The sequence below is a fragment of the Venturia canescens genome, chromosome 4, assembly GCF_019457755.1.
Source record: "Venturia canescens isolate UGA chromosome 4, ASM1945775v1, whole genome shotgun sequence".
NCBI lineage: Eukaryota > Metazoa > Arthropoda > Insecta > Hymenoptera > Ichneumonidae > Venturia > Venturia canescens.
Window position 1 is genome coordinate 8,783,372 of NC_057424.1, and position 22,670 is coordinate 8,806,041.

Below are 22,670 nucleotides of genomic sequence, written 5' to 3' on the forward strand. Positions count from 1 at the left end.
CCAGCATACGTGCACACGTATTTGTGCCCGTACGAGGAGAGAGTGTGTGCCCAAGAGATGCTTCTTCTCCTTTCTAGCGAGCGAGCGAGCGAGCGAGCGAGCGAGCTCATTTTTCAGTGAAAGCAAAAGAAAACGGTGGCGCTGCTCGAGTCCATTCGTCATTGCACTCGCGCAGGCACACACTTTCATCCGCTCGCTCACACGGTTTAACTTCGAGTGTGTTAATGCTATGAGAAAGATCCGAAATATACTCGACGCCAGCGAGATGCATGATTGACGTGAAAATAACGTTTCGAGATAGAAACCAAATCACTGGCAATGTTCTCTCGTTTATTTATCACGAACCTCGAACGCCAGATGTGTCAATCTGGATCCTTCGGTCTTTAATGACTCGGAAATATTGTATACTGGAGGCGGGAACGAAAGAGAGTTGAAAAGATGTCGCATCTGTAATGGATCCAAAATTCTCGGGGTTTCGGTATCTCAAAGAGTGCGCAAACACCTTTGAGACTTCTGAAATTATTGACCCGTGGAGTCTGTGCATCGAAGCTTCCTGGGCGTTTTATTTGTGTCGGGATCAGGAGGCGTGACGCACGTCAGAAACGATTTTTTATTGCTCCTCGATCTATTGGGTTTCGGGGTTTTGTTAATCGAACGGTAAGTGCGGGGTTGAATGAGAGGGCGCTGAAAAAAAACTTGTAAATTATGGGTTTCGTGGATTTACGAGTTTGTTCGATCCTCGCGATCTTGTCTTTGGAGAAACGCCGATTTGAAAAATATCTCGAGCGTCAACCAAGTGCAGCTCAGGCACGAATAATAATTTGGAGGGTTCGGGGCGAGCTTTTGGTGCGATAAAAAATCGATGCCATTCCGGCACCGTTTTCTATGATCACCGACGAACTCCAAGGACGACCGATATTTTCTTTTTAAAATGAAACAATCGACGATGCACGAGCGATTCACTTCCTCGAAGATTTTTCAAATTATCAATTTTTTTTAACGATATTTGTGATGACGTGCCAATATTTTTGGATCCAACTCCCGTTCGAATTCGTCAACCGTCCTGTGACCGAGCACCCCAAACGTCTATCCCGATTGGCGAGAACCTGCCAATTCGATAGACCTAATCGTACCCGAGTAAAGTCGATTATGTTGAGGCGGTTGAGCAAATTGAGTAAACTGCACGTTTGCTCGAATGGATCTAGGGGCGTTTTCGTTATTGGCAGGGTCGTCGTTCGCGTAAATACTGAATAGTGGGACGGATGTTTAATGGCAAAGTGTCTAAATCGCACACGTTATCGAATCTGGTGTTCGTGCACGGCATGCAAAATCCATTAAAAGCTCGACAGTGTTTTGATATTTTTTCTGGACATTTATTTGGACCTCGATTCTTAACTTTCCAGATTCGTTTCAAAGTTTCATTTTTCTGGTGCAATTTTTTCCTTGATGAGGTCAGTGCTGGTCACTGAGAAGCCAAAGTCTCGAGTAGAATCGTTCATTTCTTCAACGATCGAATCACTCGGAAGACGGCGACGCCCTTATTTTCTTTATCCACCGTAAAAGTTTCTGACGTAAAATGTCGTAAAAATCTGGGCCGGAGAATGAAGTAGAACACGTAAATAAAAGGCATTTATGATCGATTGAAAATCCATTGGCAAATGATCCGTGTATCCTCACATCTCGGGCAACTTATTTTTGGCTCATAAAGAGCGGTTCGCGACTCCGGTAACCGCTACGTCGAGATCCTTCGAGTGAAACTTCTCTTGTGCATTGTTGTTCGGTGCATCGATGCACCTGTACGGCGAACAGCTAATTTCGCTGTATTCTTCGACCGTTCATCCGGTCCAAACAAAAGAAAATATCCTCGGCTCACTCTGGCGTGCGTCCGGACTTTCGGGAACTGAAGAAATACCTACCCCGGAATCTGAATGAATTGGTGGAGCGACGTTACTGCTCAGAGCAAATCCATTCATTCGAACACTCCTTGGAAGTTGTGAAACAACTCGAGTGCCATCGTCAACGATCGATTGATCGCATTCGATGGAAAATCGAAGAGAGAAAATTGGAGTAATTTCGAGCGTCTAAGAAAAATTTATTAATAACGAACCACATCATGAAATAAGAAAATAAATTTTCGATGTATTTTACTCTTTGATATATCTTGTTTACGATTTCCAATGTAAATTTTAACTGGCAGATAAAAAAATTGCTGGATGTTCAGCAAAAAACAACACTCCGTAAATTCGGATTGACCCCGAACCTCCGGTGTAATTTCGAACGGCCCTTGGGGTAAATCTAGATTGCATTAGAAATTGCTGCACGTATCGCAAACGAATTCTGGACTCGTGCGTTCGCTCGTGCAACTTTGAGGGCCCACATTCACATAATCCAGTCTTCGGATGGTGAATCTTCATATTTTTCAAAAGAAAAATAACTTTTTTGTTTTCACATCGTCCAATGCTTTATTTATGCACTCAATATCACAAGTTAGTGTTTTTTTTCCTATGTATTCACGAGGTATCTGAAATTTGAAAAAAATGAATTGATATGGGCTATATAGGAGCAGTACACGTCCGAAATTCCTCCAAACTGCGAAATTTCACGGGGCAATTAATAGTTAAAAAACGGTGAGAAAAGCCAAAATTTGAACTGCGTTTATGGTACTCATCTATATGAGTTTAATCAAGTATCATTATATATTATAATATAACATAATACAATATAATAGTAATATAAATAATAATACAATTAATAAATAAAATAAATAATAATCAATTAGTTAAATAATAATAATTTAATTGCTCAGTTCTATAACTAGGGTTTCAAGTTCATTTTTTCAATAACATTGAAACCGTTTATCCTGCAGTTTCATCAATTCATTTTATAGACAAAATAGGGTACTACAACTTTTTTTGAAAACTGTTTTAAAATAATCCCGAGATCGTAATAAACCAGAAGAATTTTTATTTCAATTTTACAAGACCGAAAACTGTCTTGAAAACTATTTTTTATTTATGATTTTCAATTTTCGCGCGGAAACGCTAGCCGCCATGTTGTTTCGGTTTGTGACGTCACTCCGTTAGTATAAACAATACGATTGCGAAAGACCAAGTAATAAGATTTTTGTAAAATTAATGAGTAAAAATAATAACTTGTAAAATTTCAAAATAACAGAGAGCGCACAATAAGAATCTAGATTGTTTACTATCGGAGTGACGTCACGTTGGAATCCAATATGGCGGATGGCGTTTTAGACATTTGAAAAACAGTTGAAAAAAGACGATTTTTAAAATTGAATTATAAAATTTACATTGCATTTTTATGAATAAATATTGACGTTTCTCGTTTACTTTTTACTAAATCTATCATAATCATGCATTTTTATATATTTTTTTACATGGTGTAAAATACCCTATTGACCTGAAAATGTACGAAATTTTACAAGCGGTCCTATATCTCGACGAAAATATATCAATTCACGCTTCGTACAATATGAGTTTATAAAGCATCGATAGGACTATCGCACGAGTTTAAGTGCATGATCGTGAGGCTTTCGAAATATAAAGATATTGCGTCCGGAATGACCCCGTTTTCTCCTATCTTCATAACCAGTTCCTCGACGAAATCATATAACCCTCGAAGGATCTTCGAACTGGCGCGTTGTCGATAAAATACCTGGAAAAAGAGTACTCGACGATTTTAAAATTTGAACGAATCATTTTCGATGTTTCATCAATATTTCCAATATACGTTCGATTGTTCGTAGGAATATTGGCTGTAGAGAAAAACGACTTTTCTTTGAATCACGTCACAAAAGCCTCGGTTTTGAGTGTTGAAAAAAAGTGTAAAATAATAAGTAAACGTGTAAACGGCTGTATACAAATGCGTCGTTGAGATATCTGGCAAGCAATAGAGAATATTTAACAAATGGGACAGGGCCATTAGGAATTTTCATACCAAAGTCATTTACTTACAAGTTCCGAGTTTCTTGATGCTTCAGAAAAATCATTCCCATCTTTTCGTGGAGGTGCGACGAGATAAGCATCTTTTGGTAAAGAAGAAAAAAACGTGACACTCTCGCTTGTCATTAAGTCCACACACGGTTGGTACTTCTGGAACTTCTCGCAGCTCACTAATAGGCACACTCGTACAAGTGTATGTGCATACACACTTGTGTCTCTTGGTATTGTACGCAGAGCCTCGTGTACGTGAAAGGAAAATGCAGAAGCGAGAAAACTGGGTACAGAAAGGAAGTATCTCTCGTGCTCTCGTACTCTTGGTTCTTTTTTTCATTCCCTTTTCAATTCTTGGCCACTTCTTTCCATTCGACTTACCCCCGACCGTTCTTTCTTCTTCGTTCCAAGCGTTTTCCTTCTTGCGCGCTTCTCCTTTCTCTTCTTCTTTCTCTCGACTTTTCCTGCGTCTCTTCCTTCCGCTGTTTCTTCTCTTCTTCTTCTTCTTCTTCTTCTTCTTCTTCTTTCGACGATGTTTCATACCAATTAACCTTGAAGTTGTGCCCGAGTTAAGGACTCTCGGGGTGCTGACACAGTAAAAGAGAAAACGAGAGAAATATGGAGAGAGAGAGAGAGAGAGAGAGAAGCACGGGGCACGCAGCCTCTTCACATAAAGGGGGACGTCGAATGAAATTAATTCACAAGATCCCTGTTTCTTTTAGCCATTTGTGTTCGAGTCTACGTTTGTGTGCGGGAGTATGATCTAGCTTAAGTTGAAGGGGTTAAAGGACGAGGATAAATGTTTTGAGTTGCAAAAGTATTTGCTGAAGCAACGAAAACGCGAGGCATTTTCGTTCTTGGGACAAGCGTGGATTTCCTCACCTCGAGAGAATATGTTTGTGGACGAACTTCGGTACGAGAAGCCTCTTGAAACGTGGAATAAAAAATAATGAAAAGATACAAACGAAACGGTTCGAGCAGACGATTAAAAATCGTTCAACGAGTGCGCCACTCCAGAATTTTCATTTCAATTTCGTACTTTCCTCGATTAATCCATCGAAATAGACTCTGGCCCCCTCTTGGAAAAGGTGAGTCATAAAAATTCATCGCCTTTACGAATTTCGACGGAAGTGCTGACGACACGGAGAGCATATTTTTATTTATTCGAAAGGTTCGATGAGAAGAAATTTGAAAATACTTCTCAGAAGTTGATCTAATGATGGAAAAATGGTTCGCACGATCGAGGCAGAATGAAACGAGTGGATTCACGATTTGGGCTCCACCGGCCGGGGTGTTTATTCGCGCTTGAGCACCCAGCAGAATAAAGGGGGCTCGCCGGTCTACATAATATAGAATGGTACTTGTCAGCCCGACTGCTGGGGTACGCGCGTTCCCCGCGGGTCCATCACACGCATTCGGTTCATCGGTACACACACGAAATGCTTTCGTTCACGTAATGGTAATATCAAAACCACATAAAACCTGAAATCCGACAGATTGAAGAATCCCTGAACAAATAAGGAGCGGGCGCAACGCTTCGCCCCGCTCGTCCGCAAGAGAAAAAGAGAAGGGAATTGATGCTCTTCGTTTTCGACGTGGGCACGATGGGGGTGCGCGGTTTTCCACCTCATTTCCACGTCGAGTGAGGCAACCCCCGGTTGTGCTGGAGATTCTTCTTGCGGCTATTGTGCCCTTCGCTATATTCTCTTCTTATTTACAGATGTATAAATCCCTTCTATCGAATTTTTCACCGCGTTTTCTCGCAGGTCTTATATACACAATCAAATATTTTCACATTCGAAGGAGCTCGAAGATCATTTCTCTTCTCCCAAATTCCTTTCACTTTTTCTTATCACGCATTTCATATAACAGTTTTCTCGCAAATAAATCTACCTCGGTTTCAAGCTTCGAATCAATTGTCAATTCTTAGCTTCTTGAAAAAAATCATTTCGTACCTTAAGAGTCGTCGAGCTCACGACGTAACCGACTCAAAATCGACGGTGGCGCCTCCCGTAGTAAAGTATAACTGTAAAAAAAATCGTCACCAATTTCCAGATTTTTAGCTGCAATTGTTTGTCCGTGAGAACGGTTTGAAAAACGCTCTGTGACGTCATAAATCGATACATTCCCGTATTTGAGAGTGCGGCAGGGCTCGCGCTGGCTTTTCTTTTGCACTCCCGTTATTTCTTTCTATACTTGGCGTCGAGCCGCTACCGCGCGTCTCTCGATACGGTAAATACGGTCGCTGTCACAAGTCAGACGCCTCGCGTCTTATCGTGACGCGATTTTAGTTTGATTTTTGGACACTTGGCGCTGATTGATTGATTGATTGAGAAATAAACTCGAGAAAATTGTGAGTTTGAACAAATCTGCGGGGGAAAGTCGAACGAAAAGGAAAAAAAGTATCTTCCTTCTGGTCATATACTTGACGAGAAGGCAAATTAGAAATGTGAGAAACTCAATAAACACGCCCTCAAAGACGGACCATAAAAGCGTCTACAAATGGTGTATTATGACAGGAAGTGAATCGTTGACTCGTGCAGAACTCGCATCCTCGTTCGTAATATCGGGATTCTTTGTGGTTCCTGAAAAGTACACCGATATCGGATTACAGGTTCCTTTTCACGCCATCGTTCGTCTCCGTCTTTCGGTCTCTCTTTTGCTCAGTACGGTTTTCCTCTTGCCGTGCTCTACGATTCATTCCAAATTTTCCTTTCTCTTTTTTGGCTTTCTCGCGGCTCTTCGAGAATGTGGTTCCACCTTGTTGACCGATCTTCCATCCGGATCGCATTTCATTCCACTTGTATGTGTACACTCGAGAAGTTCTGGGCGTGAACAGCGCCCACAAAACACGCCGTGGAATCGTCGCCTCGAGGAGTCGAAAAGCCAAGAGTTCTTCGTGCCTCAGAGAATTTTTTAAAAGTTTATAAAAAATTAGATTTTCGTCGGTACTCGCGCACCTAGAAAAAATGTCTGCTCGATTCTTCTACCAAAATTATTATCCGATTCTTCATAAAATCCTCACTTTTGCGTTTCCATCAATCAGATGATGAATTTGAAATAAACTTTTCCCGTGGGCCCATGCAGTGCAGAGAAACTTGGGAGCAAACGATCGGCAAAAAGAGCCGAATTTCGAATATTCCTCCAACGAATTCGCACAGCATGAGAGTGGAAATGAGATTCGTGCGCGCTAACGAGAAATTTGACGAATTCCTCGCGTTAAAATCCCTAATAATTTCACCGCGGAATCGGCTCTCAGAGCTTCCTCGTTTCCGACATCTCAGGATCCGTGTGGTCCAGGATCCCCGCGCGTTGGCTACTGCACCAGCCGAAGAGCGTGTATCGTGGGCAAAAACAATCGAACTTGATTTTCAAAAGGTCTCGCGCCCTCTCGTCAAGCGCCGAATCCTTTCGTACGTACAATCGCGCGTCCGATTATCACTGAACGATCTCCCGAGAATGCTCGAATTGGCACTTCCGTATGAAGCACACTCTTCGGCGCGAGTGCGAGAAAAGGAGGCAGAGCAAGGGGCGAGGAGGGAGTGCGAAAGGGAGCCATAGACAAAAAGGTGTGTACGTCTGTGGAAAGAGAAAGAGACGAAGAGAGCGGGAGGGCAGTAGTGGGAGGGTGAGCGAGTGTACACACGCGGGGGTGTCGACGTCGCCTCTTTCGTCGGTGAAGCGCCATGCTCGGTAGAGCAGCGGAGGAGGGCCCTTGATTCCTCAATCCGTACGAGAAGTCGTTCCCTAGCGTGGATATATAACGCATACATGAGCGTTTCCAAGCGGAGGAGAGTACGAGCCGAGGACTCCCCCGGCTGCTCTCAGATCGAGAAACTTCTAAGGAAGGTAGGGATAGCTTCGTTTGGCCCTTTGGGCTGTAAGGATCGGGTCTGGAGCGTCAGACGCGAAAAGAAGCTATGAAGTAGGAAGCGCGGAGAATGAGGGTCCAGGGGGTGGAACGGGGAGGGGAGGGGGAGGGGGGGCATATTTACAGGGAGAAGGGAAGGGGCGAAGATGCTGAGAATGAACTAGTTGACAGCGCGTGCTGGCAATGGAGAACACAGAGTAAAAAAGGGAGTTGAGGAGAGAGAAATGACGGAGAAATAAAGATGGCGAGAGGAAGAATAAGTAGAGGGCGCTCGGCATGGGAGTGAAGGATCCTCGACTGCTTCTAGGATACTTCGGGCTCCGTCTCTCTTTCAAATTCACCGTGTTTCTCTCATCTCGCGGTATATCCTCGGGCTTCTCACTGTACAAGGACCTTTTTCCTCTTCTCTCGACAGTGTGCTCATCCACTCTTCTCTTCATGCCGCTATAAACTTTCTATGTGTATATACATTCGTATAAATGTATCTCCATCTCTACCTTTTTCTTGTGCGCACTCGTAGGAAGTCCCACTCACTTCTTTATAGCCCCTGTGCTCGATAACATCTTATTCTCGCCCATACTCAGGCCCGTGTGTATTATAATCTCGTTTCTTATTATCTTTTTTCGCGTTGAACTCGTAATCCTCGTCACGAGAATGGCCGGAGCGATATTCCGTCAGAATTTTCGTGATAAATAAACCAGGCTCTCGTGCACGAATTGGAGCAGAGATCGAGGATCGTCGAGGCGATTTACAGGATTTTATATATAAACGAGTATCTTTATTCGATTGTTCGCGGTTGTGAGAAGTTTGGTGTGCACGAGATTCACGAGGTCGTAAAAAAGCTCCTTGCGCACTCGACTCTTTCCCTGCTGCCTCCCTTTTCGGTGGGATCCCTCGTCGTTCCGCATCTCGTCTCATGTGCCCGAGCAGCTTCTTGCGCAAGGTGTGTGTGTCTGTGTGTGTTTCGCTTCAAAGCTTCTTCCCTCTCGCATGCGGGAGCAGCGCTTCGCGCAAAGAGTGGCGCTACCTAATGGCACACGCGAGAAAACCCGAAACACACACACACACGCACAGAGTACTGCTTCATATAATGTTCATATATTATGCGAGGGAGGGAAGAGAGGGGCGAGGGCGCGGCGTCGATGAGTGCACGCGGGCGTAGCAAGCATCTCTTGGCCTTCCCTCTTCCTTGTTTGAGGGTTTTCCAAGTGATAAATACATAGATCGACCATTCTTCCGAGACAAAAGGACTCAAGTGACACGATTTCGCGGCGCCAAAGGCTCCGGTCCGGGCTTTTTAATTGCCGAAAGTTCTCGCACCCGTAGACGCGGGCAACGGCGCTCGAGCACTCGGTGAAAGCGAGAAAAAAGATACTCAAGATCACTTTTATATATCGCACTGGCAATGTGCAAGAGAAGACCGGAAGGCTCACGCACGTTGGTACGAAAATCCACGTTTTTTATCCCCTCTTCCCAGCCCTCCGTTCATCCATCTTTCATACTCTTTCTTCTCGTCCTCTGGCTCACTCGAATTCTCCGAGTCTCTCTTAGCTCTCTTGCCGGTATTAGTGGTGCAAGGGTCCTTGCTTTGACTCCGAACTCGCGCAGAGTCTGACTGAATGCCCCTCTACTCGACGAGTACGTGCTTCCAAGTGCATCCTGATTTTTTCGAAGCCCTTTGATTATACTCGACTCTCTATGTACGCACGTACCTCAAGTACATATGTAGCGTGCGCTGGTGTACGTGGGTACATTAATCCCGGTGTGTTCTCCATTCCGTTTGATCGACTTGATTTCCGTGGCGCGCACGTCGTCTCCCCGCGATACTGAGAATCTTTTTCTTGCGAGCCCTCGGAATAAATCATGTTTTTACTCGCGCAGCCGCGCGCTGACTTCGATTCGCGGCTTTCGAGCGCAGCGCGCAGCCAACGAATGTTTTCGCTCTGAATCGTCAATTTCGGCGTACCCGTCGATCCTGGAAATTTCGATTTTTCATCATACGAAACTTCACTCTCAACGGACGAAACAATTTTGCATCGGTTAATCGAACTTTTTCGACGAATCTCCCGCACCCTGGGATCGCGCGGCGTTATAAAGTAAATACTTAAAAAAACTCGACGCGGTAACGATCCGTGGAAAAAATCGTGTTAACCACCAAGTGGTAATCGGACGACAAATTAACGGACAGAAGCGAGAGTTTTGCGGGTGTCCATGATGGATGAGAGTCCAGGGCACAGAATCTCTCCATAGGTGTGTAAGTAGCCGTGTTGATTTATTTGATAAACGAGAGAGCAAGAGAGAGAGAAAGTCGGCAGCAGCATGGGATAGAGCTTTAAGGGGGTCGAGGCAGGGAGATAGAGGTTTGGGAGAGAGCTCTCCAACGGAGAGTCCTACAACGTTGAGCGCACTCCTCTTTCACTCGCACACGTACGCGCTCAAATGTACGCACGTAATACTTTCGCGAACATATCAGTACACACACAGAGATTGAAAATATTCACGGGTATGGCACGCGTGTGCTGATTCGCGGCTCTCAATCCAAACAATTTCGCTCTCCCGTTTTTTCCTCCCTTTTTTTATTCCCTTTTCCTCGTTCGACATTGGGATATTTACTCGCGGCGTGGCTCCCGACGTTTCGAAGACACAAACGCCCCGTTATTGATTTTCCTCTTGCAAGAATTTTCACCGCGAACCTCGCACTCGACGTTCCCTCGATCTTATTCGATTTTTTTCTCCAACGACGAGGTTCGATCGGCTTCCATAGTCGCGGAGGAGCCGCGCGGCTCTCAGGAGGTTAACGAACAAAGTAGAGTTGGATAACGTTCGACCGAAGGGCTTCTTCAATGCCTCGTAAAGAGTACCTCCGAACTCAAGTTTTTCATCAAGTGTGTCATCGGTGCAAATAAAACGAATGTATTCGGACAAAAACAAACGTTTACTCGAGCCCCTCGTTCCGGTGGTACGCGAACGTTGAGCGGCTCAGAGATCCTCCTTAATCCCAGCCAAATTGAAGCGATCCTTATTGCGCGAGCATTGTTTTCAGGACAATGTTGAAGGATCAGTTTTTTTCGGAATTCACGTCGCAGCTTTCGCGTGCTTGCAAACCTCCGGATTTTTATCAACAGAGACATATAAATATATAAATTTGTATATTATACATGAAATAGGAATGAAGGGAGATTCCGAGAGAAAGAGATTGGGATTGCACCCTGGTACCGGCGACGCTCAAAATATAGGTATGAAGAGAACCGAGAGAAGGAAAAGAGAATAAGCAAACCGGCAGTAAGGATTGCGTCCGTACGGACCCGGATTAATGGCTGCCGCGAAGCTGCTCTCCGTCTCGGGATTGCTCTCTTTTTCTCCCTATTTTTATCCCTTCCCCTCTCCCTCAGTCTCCCCCGTACAATCGAGAGATCAGTCCAATGGCTTACGAGAGTACAACAAAATAAGAACCGGTTTAAAGAAAAGATAAGCGCCCTGACCCTCGTCGTCGTTTCTTCTTCCAAGCATTATTGTTTTTATTCAAAAATGTATTTTTTATCATCACCGAATAATTGAGCCCAGCGAGGTGAAAACGAGTCGCCATTTTCTTCAGGCTCGTACATAAAAAACTTTTTGTTGCGAGAACGAAAATGATTTTTCTTTCAAATCATTGTTTGCTTTCCATAAATCTGGTGAATCGAATTTGCAGCATGTTGCACATCGAAATTTGCCAAACGCGTCGTTCCTTATTCGTTGTAAAGTTGACAATGGTGCGAGTGGAAATAATCGTACGGAATGTGATAGAGTGAGAATATTTGCTCGTTCGAGAGAAACAGAATTTGTTTGAAAAGTCATTTGTAATCGGTGAACCTCAGCGCAAAGTCGTTATTCGCGATTTCGTGAAGGTTCAAGTGGCTTTTACTTTCGAATAAGCGTATATATGTGCACGGAGCCGTTATGTGTATAGAAATGACGAAAAGATTCGCCTTACTGGTCATGCCGAGGGGCAGGGAATGAAGATCCTGCTCGACCTTCCGCGCGTTCAGTTATAGAGGCGCACGAATGTGTGCAAAAGGTGGCGGAGAAGGCGCCGTCGTTGATTGGATCACCGCAAGAAATCGATACTCTCTTTCTCTCTCACTCGCTCTCACCCTCCCGGAAACCGTACCACCCTCGCTCGCGGCAGCAGCCAACTCTCCGAACTCGACGTTTTATCTCTCTCTCTCTCTCTCTCTCGCTCTTTCTCCCTCCAATTTCCCCGTGACGGCCTCCTGGAGGATCCTCGAGTACCCTCTCACAGCCCTCCGAGCCACCCAGCCGAGCTCTGTCCGGCAGTCTCCATGCCAACACCCGCTCGATAAATTTATTGGTCGACTCTCCCCAACACTGCTGGATGCTGGATGCACACACGCGCGCACACACTCGCATTTATACGTACGTACAAAAAACGAGGCTCGGTTTATTGCGTGTGCTGGATGAGGCGACGAGAGGAGGCGGCATTTTCTTGCGAGCTTCGCCGCGGAGCCAAATTGCGCTGCGCGGCAAAAATCGTAGAGGCTCTTCCACTTCTTCAGGTGGGTTTTTCTCCTCAAACTTTTGCAAGTTTCACGGAGGCTTCTCCAAAAACCGTGCCCCGTGGGCTCCTCGTACGTGGTGAATTCGCCAGCGGTCCATCCGCCGAACAATGCGCTCGGAATTGCGCCCTCTTTTGCGAGTAAAACGACCCTAAAGTCATCGGAAATCGACTGATTTCTCGACCACTTTTCCGCACCCTCCCTGCCCAACATCCGACTCGACGATCCACCCGCTCCAACGATATCGTAAATAAATTAGAGCGAACAGGCTTAAAGCTTTATAACGATGCCGGGACCCCTCGCTCTTCGCGGTCCCGAGTGACTTTCTTGAGTCAACATTATGCCGGGCTCGATACACGCGCAGGTTTGTATCGTGGATACTGAAAACTACTGCCGCCTGTGACTTCCGCATCGTCGCTCGCCCGCTCGTTCGAGTTTTCATTTCATCGACACTTTCGCATGATCCTGATGAATCCGTCTTCGTTGATATTAAATAAATTACAATCACACCCTTAAGAGCTTCGCACAACTGTTGTGAAACTCAAACATTTCCAGTCAAATGTATGAACGCCACTTAATTAAACGTAATGCAAAACGTTTTACCCCTTGTATATAAATTTTCAAAAAAATCGTGCTCAACGCGAATCTTCGTCGAAACGACCAACTCCGCGATCATTAGAATTTCATTCGGAGGAAAAGCACATTTTTTTTAACCACCTGAGCGCTGAGAGCGCGCCAGCACGAATTTGGTATTGAATATTAAAATATACATCGCGAAATAATGAGGAATAATTGTACAGCGTTTAACGGGTTAAATAGTTGGGGGTTGATAACGATGAATTATTATTTTAATGATACATTTCGTAATAACTGGAGCCATACTGCTGGCCAACGAAGCATTTATTAACGCGCGTCCGTTTCTCATTCGTTTCTCCCTCGCGTTCCGAGGTATAGATATATTTTCTATTCTTCTATATGTGCACATACGTGTGTGCCTGTGTTTTGAAGCGGCAGTGCGCAGTCGGGGACGAAGGAGAGCTCCCAGGGTTTGCTGGCACAGCATCGGCATCAGAGCGCGTATAGGCAGGGTCAAGTGCTTCCATCTCTGCTCTGCTTCTCTCCCCATCTCCCTCGCTCTTTCCCTTTTCCGTGGAGCTCTCTCGCGTTCCCTCCTTTCGGTCCTCCGAACGTTGCGCCTCCTCAACCCCCTTTTCTTCCGTAATAACCATTTTCTCTCTCACCCTCTCGGATCGAACTTTCCTTATACCAGTCCTAATATCCTTCTCCCTTCAACATCGTCCTCGCGGGCTCGTCGACGACATCGTCCTCTGAACTCTCCGCCATTATTTCACCTCTGTTTCCCTCCCGTTCTTTCTCTCTCGAGCTCTCTCCCATTCCGCCCTTTTCATACATTGTTTCTCTGGAAGTTTTAAACGCGCTGTACTTCGATTGGCTTACCAAGTTTCTATCCGACCTCGCTCGGACTGGCCAGCACTTTAGTGCAACTCGCGACAGATTTTGGATCGTGCAATCCGATAATTCATTGTTGCTCAGTTCTTGGTGAAAATAGCGTCAGGAATGCACTCGGGGGAGGATAAAAGGCAAACGGGCAGTTCGAGAGCGCAGTAGTAAAGCTTACTTTTGGTGGGACGCAGTAGCTCGAGTTCCTATTCACTTTCCGACTGCGCTGCATCGCTTGGAATGCGACGATTTTGTTCGTACGTCACTCAAGAGTCGAATACAAATTTATTAATTGCGCATTCCGGCTACCTTTTTTGTCCCGTTTCAATAACCATTTCCTCGACGATTGGTCGTCGGGAGAAAGTTTTGTGACGATGCAAACTCGAGTTTTATCTTCTTTTGGTCACCGCAGAGGGAAACTTTTCTCACTTCCGTAATTGAAGTCCGAACGCATTTTCCTGCCTCAAGTCAGCAACGTTTCTGAATATTTTACCGACCTTAAATCATCGATGAGTCGTTTGCAGCGTCGTTGGGCCTTGAGATCAAAACTGATATTTTTATAGCTCCGATAAGCATTTGGGAATGGAAAAGAATTTTGGACGCAGCGGCCACTCTGCAGGAGCTTCTAACTGAGTAGATGCGAAAGCCTCGCATTAATTCCCGTATAATCGTAGAAAAAAAGTGTTTCAACCTGGTTTTCATGCCCCACGAATTCCAGGCTTTTTGCAACTTGGAACATTGCTCCGTGTGTGTACCGAAACGCCCGTTTTTCAGGCTAGCCACAACGGCTCCTGAACGCACATTTGAGCAAATCACCGAGACAAGTTCTCATTGCTCCAGCAGCATGTGAAACTTGGCTTATTTACAAAACTTTTTTAGCATCCTTTGCTCTCTGATGATTTTTTGTCTTTTCTTTTTTTTTTTTTCTTTTTTGTCTCGTTTTTGCAACGTCGTCCATGATCGGTTTAGCTCTTGTGAAAATGACGAGATGCGAGCGCGGCGAGAGAAAGAGAGGAGCCGAGAGGCCCTTCGAGGGCTGCCATTACCATCGTCTGCGAAGAAAATCTCGAGACGCTCCTCCGTCAACTTTCTTCTCGCCAGAGAGACGTAATAACGGAAGATTTTTCAGTGCAGTTGAAGAAATGCCAACTAATGTGATCCCTGCTCGGAGCAACTTTCCAACGATAATTCCCCTCTGGCGCGATCGATAAAATTTTCGAAGACAGGCGCAGACGAGTAGGAAAGTTGGAAAAATATTGTGCACCGCTGAACAAACTCTGACTGAGTTTGCATAAAAAAAAAGTGCATAAATCATTGGAAAATAAAAGAAAACATTCTCAGCGTCGTGTCCTCTGTGGATTCGATGCGAAAAAATTGACCCTGAGAAAGTTGACGTTTCACCGAATTTCTTGACGGCCCATGGCAAATTCCGCGAGAGTTTTTATCGCTTGTACCTACCTGATGTAGAAAAATATGAAAAATAAATAAGAGAAACGCGTCGAGCATGCGTGGCTCGATTCCCCGAAGGTTTCCTTCGGCCCAGAACAACATATTTACCTCACCGAGGAGCGTAGATAAAAGAGGAATTTCGAGATAGCGATGGAAAGAAAATAATAACTTGATATCCAGTTAGAAAAGCGAGGCGAATAGAGAAAAGTGCAAAGCAATATTGAAACGTCGACGGCGGGCGGCTGCTGCTCGTGCGGAGGAGACGCGCGGGAGAGATGTGGACGGGAAAATGTAATTTCAGTTGGAAACAGGACCAACGAGGGAAGAGTCGAAAGAGTGAAATAAAGAGAAGAAAAAAAAGAGATGGAATAGTGTACAGTAGTGATGCGGGAATAGCGAGAGCAATGGTAGACGCAACTCACCGACCCACATCGAGTTTCGAGTGTTTGTATTGCTGACGCGGCGATCCAATCCAATCCAATGCCCATGGTGGATGGGCAACTATATACACACACATATTTATACATCTACAAAGTATTAAGCCCGCGAAAAAGGGCGTAACCGATCTGAATGTAAACGTCGAACAGGCTCAAGTTACATCCTTTTGCTTTTCAACCGTCGACATACCTACGTCTGCTCAATATTTTCTTCCATATGGGTTTCCTCGTGCGAAACAATCTTTTACTTCATAATTAAAGATATAATCACTTTGAATTAATGTCAGAGTTATTGATTCGATATTGTAAATACATTTTCTCAAATTATCTTTTGGCGAATGACAATTGCAAGCCATTCATTAATCGGGGATTCATCCCTGACCGAACCCCAAATTTCATTCGTCCCTCGCGAAAATACTATAGCTTTCAATGTAAAACATCGCATTGGAGAGCGCAAAGGGAAAACAGAAAGTCAAATGGATCAAGAAAAAAGTGTTGATAAGAAGATAGAAGGAATTATTACAGGAATGGACCGAACCAAGAAGAACCAAAATGCCGAAATAAGTAAGTGTGAGATTATATGAGTGCTCGTTACCAATTTCGTTCAATATTTAATTTCAGTTGATATATCTTTATTACTAGTAAGACAATCGTCTCGAATTTTTTCCCAGACCTTTATTTTATACTTTATTCTTATCGTGTACTTTTTCATAAATTTCGTAAGAAGCGTTCATTCGTTATATGGAAAGATAAACAATTTTTTCCGCATAGTCCTTGAAACCCCGTGTATTTTTCTTCATTTTTTAAGACGTTTGTCTCAATAACTAATAAGACGAACTCCTTAAAATTTGATATGCGTGAGTCGACTGCCCATTTGAACTCTGTAAAGTTCAAGACTTTCTTAAGAAATTCGTTTCGTGCATGAACTACCTTAAATCATCCGAACTTCGATCCAAATCGTCATACGATTCAGGAATTATAATTGTCTTCTCTATTCTCGACGTTGCTGTATCGATCGAAGGATGAAGCGAGCAATTAGCCAAATTCCATTTTCCCCATTCGGTTTTATTTGTCGAGTTTTTTTTTCGATCAAAGCTGCTCGATATTGAGGAGTTGACGAAGGCAAAAGTTGATAACGAAGATTGTCGGAAGGAAGTCAAGTCATGAACTCGTTACTGTCATATAATTTTCCGAGATCCCGCGTTTTGTCACGTTTGTTCGGTTATCGGTGGGTTCATTTTGAAGTAGAACGAAAAACATCATTTTTTTCAAAACCGGGGGTCAAAGCTTAGTAAAATTGGCAAAAAAGTCCCATAGGTAGAAAGATTTTTGCGTGCCGATAGAGCCGCATGCACAACCAGTATTAATTCCTCCTGTTTTATCGTCCTCGTCGTTCCACCCCATCGCTTCGTCCGCGCGAGTATCCGTTTTTATCCATTTTTTTTTTTTCATTTTTCTTTTTATTTCTCGTTTTCGATTCGATGTGCGAGCGAGTCCATACTCCTGAGTTTCCCTCGATTTTATTCAAACACACGTACAAAACGCACGCAGGCAATATCAGTTCGTTCATTTATTCGCATATCTCGAAATACAATTTTGCCTCCTCACCGGCTTGTCAAACCTCGGCATTTTTATTTTCACCTCTCTTTATCTGGTTCCTTTACATTGAAATATTGAACGAGCCTGACCGAAATCAGAGTGCAATTGTCATTTTTTTATAACGGATTGTGGACTCTTTCGAGAGCTTCGAATATTCATTCGAATTCCTCTTTTTTTTGTCGAAATTTCTATTTAATACTCGAAATATAATTACGACGCTCGAGCACTCGACGAAGATACATCCACTAATGTAATTTTCCGTAATTCATGCAAATAGTCGAACCAAATAATCGGTTTCTAGGCTAATTTTCGATCAAGCCAATTTGCCATAATTATGGAGGATTTAAAAAATCTCGCATTCATCGTTAGCTACAATTTCAAATTAACGACGAACCATACGATTGTTTATGTACTATATTAAGGCACAAAACGCAGTTGAAAAATCTTGAAACCTTTTTTTATCCATCGCGATATATACACAAGGTACGGCGGGTAGTTATTATCATAAACGCAACAATAACGAGGGATGATCCGACGTGTAAACTGTTTTAGAGCCCTTTTTGGTGCGCGAGGGCGAGGATTACCGACCCCCTGGTGTATTCTCCTGCACCAAGTCCACGAGGGATGTTATTGTTGCTACGAGAAGCGAGCGAAAGCGAAAGAGCGAAAGAGCGAGAGAGAGAGAGAGAGAGAGAGAGAAACGAGGCAGAAACGGAAAGCGAGCTTGAGCCAAATGCGCGAGGGTGGGCTTGAGTGAAACCAGAATAGAGTCAGACAGAGACGACGATATATATACACATACGAAGCCACCCCGAATGTATTACCTACTCCGACAGCCCTCGATAATATTGGCGGTGTTTATCGCTTCCTATTACGAGCTCGATTGAGCTGAGCTATGCGATTAACATGCGTCACCGATAGCATCGATTATACATATATAAATGTACATGGAACCACACACCCTGCGAGAGACCACGAGGCATGGACGAGGGTCGATCATAGAAACGGTTGGGACACTTGGAGAGCTCGAACGATAACATCAAAGGTGGTTTAGATCGACGATTAGTAATTGGCAATTCGGTATCAAAGGCGGTAAAGTCATATCATTGGAGAAAACGAGACGCGACGGTTTTCATTGTTTTCACATTGTCAAACTGATGTGTATTTAAAGTAGTTCGGTCGTTCTACGACTAGTCAAGTTTGCTCTAGGTTGATTAATTTTAAGTCTACTAAATTACTAATGAAATTAATAAACACTTACACCGGGAATATTTTTATCGCAAGAATGTAATAAAATGCTTTAAAAATTTATTTGATTGAGTCGGTACTGGTGACATTAAAAAAAATAAGCGAAGCTACTAGACGAATGAAAGCACGCGAGTCAGTCTCAAAAATAAATTTGATGAAGGTCCTGCGGTTCCCGAATTTGCCCGAAGTTCCTTAAGCTCCGACTCGGTGCTGAATCCTTGATGGAAAGTTTTTCGTAAGAATCACGAGGGTCGACATTTCTTCTGTGAATTACAATCTTGGATTATAAAATTGAACGTGTTCAGCGGGCATTCGTACTTTGATCTTCTTTGCTGGATCGTTCATCAGCGATCTGGGAATTTCGAAAATATATTTTCGACAGAAAGAGTGAAAAATGCAGATTTCATTGCCGCACAATTAATCACGTTCTTCGTTATTTATACGCACGACCATTGTATCGATTCGGGTCGCAAAAAGGGCGCAACTCTCTCGGTTTACCCCGAGGAGTGATTTGGTCATGGCTTTTCGCTCGTCAGCGATCGAAACCAACGAAAAACTCGTGTGTTATGACGTTTCATAAATGCTGACAAATACTTCGTGCACTCTCTCCCGGTGTACTTTGTTCGTACACTTTATGAAACGTGAGACACGCGCCGGCACGCTCCCATTCAACTCCAATATCTCATTGTTCTCGTTTACAACGTGCTGACGTCTATCGCATCCACGTTCCGCTCCTATTATGAGCATATGACTGTCTCGTATCAGCGGAACTAAATAAACTAACTGTACGACGATGGCCAGTTGGTAGCGGAGCAATTATCTACGTTCGGCGACAAACGACCCTTCAATTTCGTCCATGTGTTTCTATATTTCTGAAAAAAATATCAACGATTTCAGCTAAATTTATCATCGAATGAGAAACAAAGTAGCAAAGAAGAGAAACTTTCGAAAATTGCTCGAAATTCGCATTACAAAATGCATGCGACGCTTTCAAAGTTCCCGCAATTTATTCAACTCTTATTCAACATGACCTCGGCGTCGTCAGGCATTTTGAAATCGGCGAGTCGAGAAGAAAAAACACGATATTAAGAATAAAATACGAATAACACGGTGACGTCTGCTCGAGCAGAAGAAAGAGATTCCAGAAAGGATATCGAAAGGAAAATCCTGAACTGAGCGTCCTCGAAAGCTGCGTTGCTGTGGTTCTTGTCGAATAGTTCGAGTTGTAAGAGGAAAAATGTAATCCTCATCGATGAAAAAACTTAACGATTTCGAGATGTTCGCGAATCAAACGGTAATATTGAGCGTGAAATTCACTGTAAAGTTTACCGTGATATATTTGACTGGAGGGACAGTTAACGAAAAGTATTCATTCCTGTAACACACTGTAAAAATTCAAAGATTTTGTGAAATTTTCAGTTTTATAACAGTAAACATTGCAGATTTACTAAATACAAAATTTAGTAAATACTCGGGTAAAAGTTCTCACTTGGAACAATAAATATTATTTAATTTATAGTAGAATTCAATTTTTCTCGTCACCAAACTTACTCGCGGCAATTTTTCAAATTAAATTCTCTCCGTGTACTCGTACAAAAATTAATTTTCGATTTCATGCAAATTTTTATCCAAAATATTTCGTTTTTCGTTGCAGGTTATCAGAGTGGCTATCAATCCAGTTCTGGTGGGGGTTATAACTCAAATTCTGGTGGCAGCGGTGACAGATACGCTGGAAATCGTGGCTACCAAAATTACTCCCAGCCGCAGCAGCAGTCGGGACCGTGGGCCGGTGGTTATGGCACTCAACCCTCCGGTTATCAAACCCACAATCATCATCAGAGATACGGCCAACAATCTTACGGTCATCGCAGCGGTCACAATCCACAACGCGGTCATCATCAGCAAAGTCGGACTCATCCGTATCAGAATTCACAGCATGGATATCAGGTACGTAAACGTAAAATTCGAAAAAAAAATCATTTCGTTCAGATTCGATTCTAACCCGGTCATTTATCTGGTCGCAGTTTTTTTATCGAGATGCTTTTAAAAATGTTCATAAACAAATTCCAACCTGAGAGAGCTTCGAATCGCCAACCATTTTTCGCCAATATTTTCGGTATTTTGTATCGTATCGAGAAAGTGATTTTGGATTCTGACGAAGGTTTTTATAGAATTCATAGAAAAAAAAATTGAACAAATTTTGATCTTCCACACTTTGGTCCAAGTTTCAGAATTCTTTTATTTTATTTAAATTGAGTAATTTTAATTGAAAAGGAGGAGGAGGATTGGATATTGATGGAGAATTAAGGATTCTCCTGAAAATAATGCGACTTTTTATTTTTATTCAATATCGAGAACTAGGCATTTAAAAGTTCAAGGGGTGAGAAGATTATAAAAAAATGCTAAACGGATTTTTCAGAATCAGCAGTCGGGTCGTTACGGAGGTGGCGGGAACGGAGGTACCGGAGCATGGAGAAACCGATAATCGCTGCTATCCAAAATGTTATGCTGCTATTGAATCGCCTGGATGAATGTGGAAGAAAAAACGAAAAGCAGGAACATCGATCGTTGCGTTTTTTTTCGTCAAACTGACCGTCATGATGCGTCGATTGGTAAGACGTGTCAATGGTGCTCAGACATTCGGGACGTGCAATGCTGCAACCTACAAAATAGCTCGGATACAGAAGAAACGAAAAGGGTCGAAAGAAACAACAGTGTTCGACAGGTTCTCGAGTCAGTGAGAAATAATCATCAATTTATCGCATTTTCGTGGTCGCTGAATGTCAGCGCAATTGTACAATACTCGTCAACTTGTATATCTCATCAACTTTACGACTTGTACATATAAATATTCATCGATATATACGAGCGAGCCACGCAAAAGTATCTGAAGCTAAATAATTTCATTACTTTCTACATTGCGATTTGAATTTGTATACACAGCCTCGAATAATTTGCTGCACATTCGTCGCTATATCACCGTAAAGCATAAGGAAGAATGTGAAATTTTTAATATTGCCTATATTCTGTATAAGCACCAACGACTATATTCGATTTAATTTTCTAAAAAATTGCGCGTACATGTTTCGAGTGAAGAATAAGTGATTGCATAATGATCAGAAGGGAGAAAAATTTGTAGAAATCTTCGCAGCGATGTTACGCTCTGGTGATTGTCACTTGTTAAATCTTGGGGCTGATCGTTACTCAGCAAATGAAAAAGAAAAGAAACACGTCGAGTGTCGATAACGATGCGACTTTAGATCTATTTTTACTCGATCGAATAAACACAATTATGTTCGTAAATGTTTTTTTTTTTTTAAAGTGTATGTTCTACATAAAAATGTATATTTGATACATAAAACATGTACTTTATGTATCTCTCGTATACATTATTTTCATTGAGGCTACAAACCGTCGTCTCGAATACACTGGATCAATGGCGCCAAACTCGAGAGCTTAAATACGCCGAAAGTGCACTCGTACTTTCAAAAAGACCGAGTGGCCAACGGTTTTCTTCGAGCTGTACTACAACTTTTGTATTGATTCGAGTGGTTTTCAAAGTAGTTGGTTTTTTTTCGAGTTTCCATCGCGAAAAATGCAAATTTTTTGCATTTAGTCGACGAACGTATCCAGCCTAAAAATAGTTGCTTCGCATCACGAATGCAGTTCTTTCGATTTATGTTTGCATGGCTCAGAATAACCAAAGGAATTGATGTAGCGAATTCCTCTTTTCAGTATCGGAAAAAGCCCATCAAAATGTCCGCTTCACCCTTCAAATACAAAAATGAAATGATGGCTAAAATAAAAATGATTCAGAAAATAAATCGAAGAATTTCGTGCTCCATTCGCCGATTTGGTTGGCTTCGAATTGCCGAAGAATTTCGAGCAAAGGACTTGCAACTCAATTTCTTCGTTTTGCTTTCTCACTGGCACAAACTGCTCCAAAATATTTCTTGTCCACTGTTTTCTCTGTGTTGCCAACAGTCCAGAAACAATCAAGAGAAATCGTGCTCAAATTTATCCGTCAAATTTTGAAAAGCCGCGAACCAGTGGAGAAAATTCGTGCTCCGATTGCGTTAGAACTTGCTGAAACTGA

General features: G+C 43.1%; 1 protein-coding gene across 1 annotated transcript in view; it reads left to right on the forward strand.

Annotated features, from left to right (window-relative positions):
- The window catches only part of Rat1 (5'-3' exoribonuclease 2 Rat1), a 39,406-nt gene extending 17,529 nt beyond the window's left edge, over positions 1 to 21,877 (forward strand). Inside the window, exons 16-17 of the mRNA XM_043416752.1 lie at positions 20,229 to 20,521; positions 20,994 to 21,877. Coding sequence (XP_043272687.1) covers positions 20,229 to 20,521; positions 20,994 to 21,059 — 359 coding nt within the window. The 3' untranslated portion in view covers positions 21,060 to 21,877. The remainder of the gene's footprint in view (positions 1 to 20,228; positions 20,522 to 20,993) is intronic.
- Positions 21,878 to 22,670: the final 793 nt, after the last annotated feature.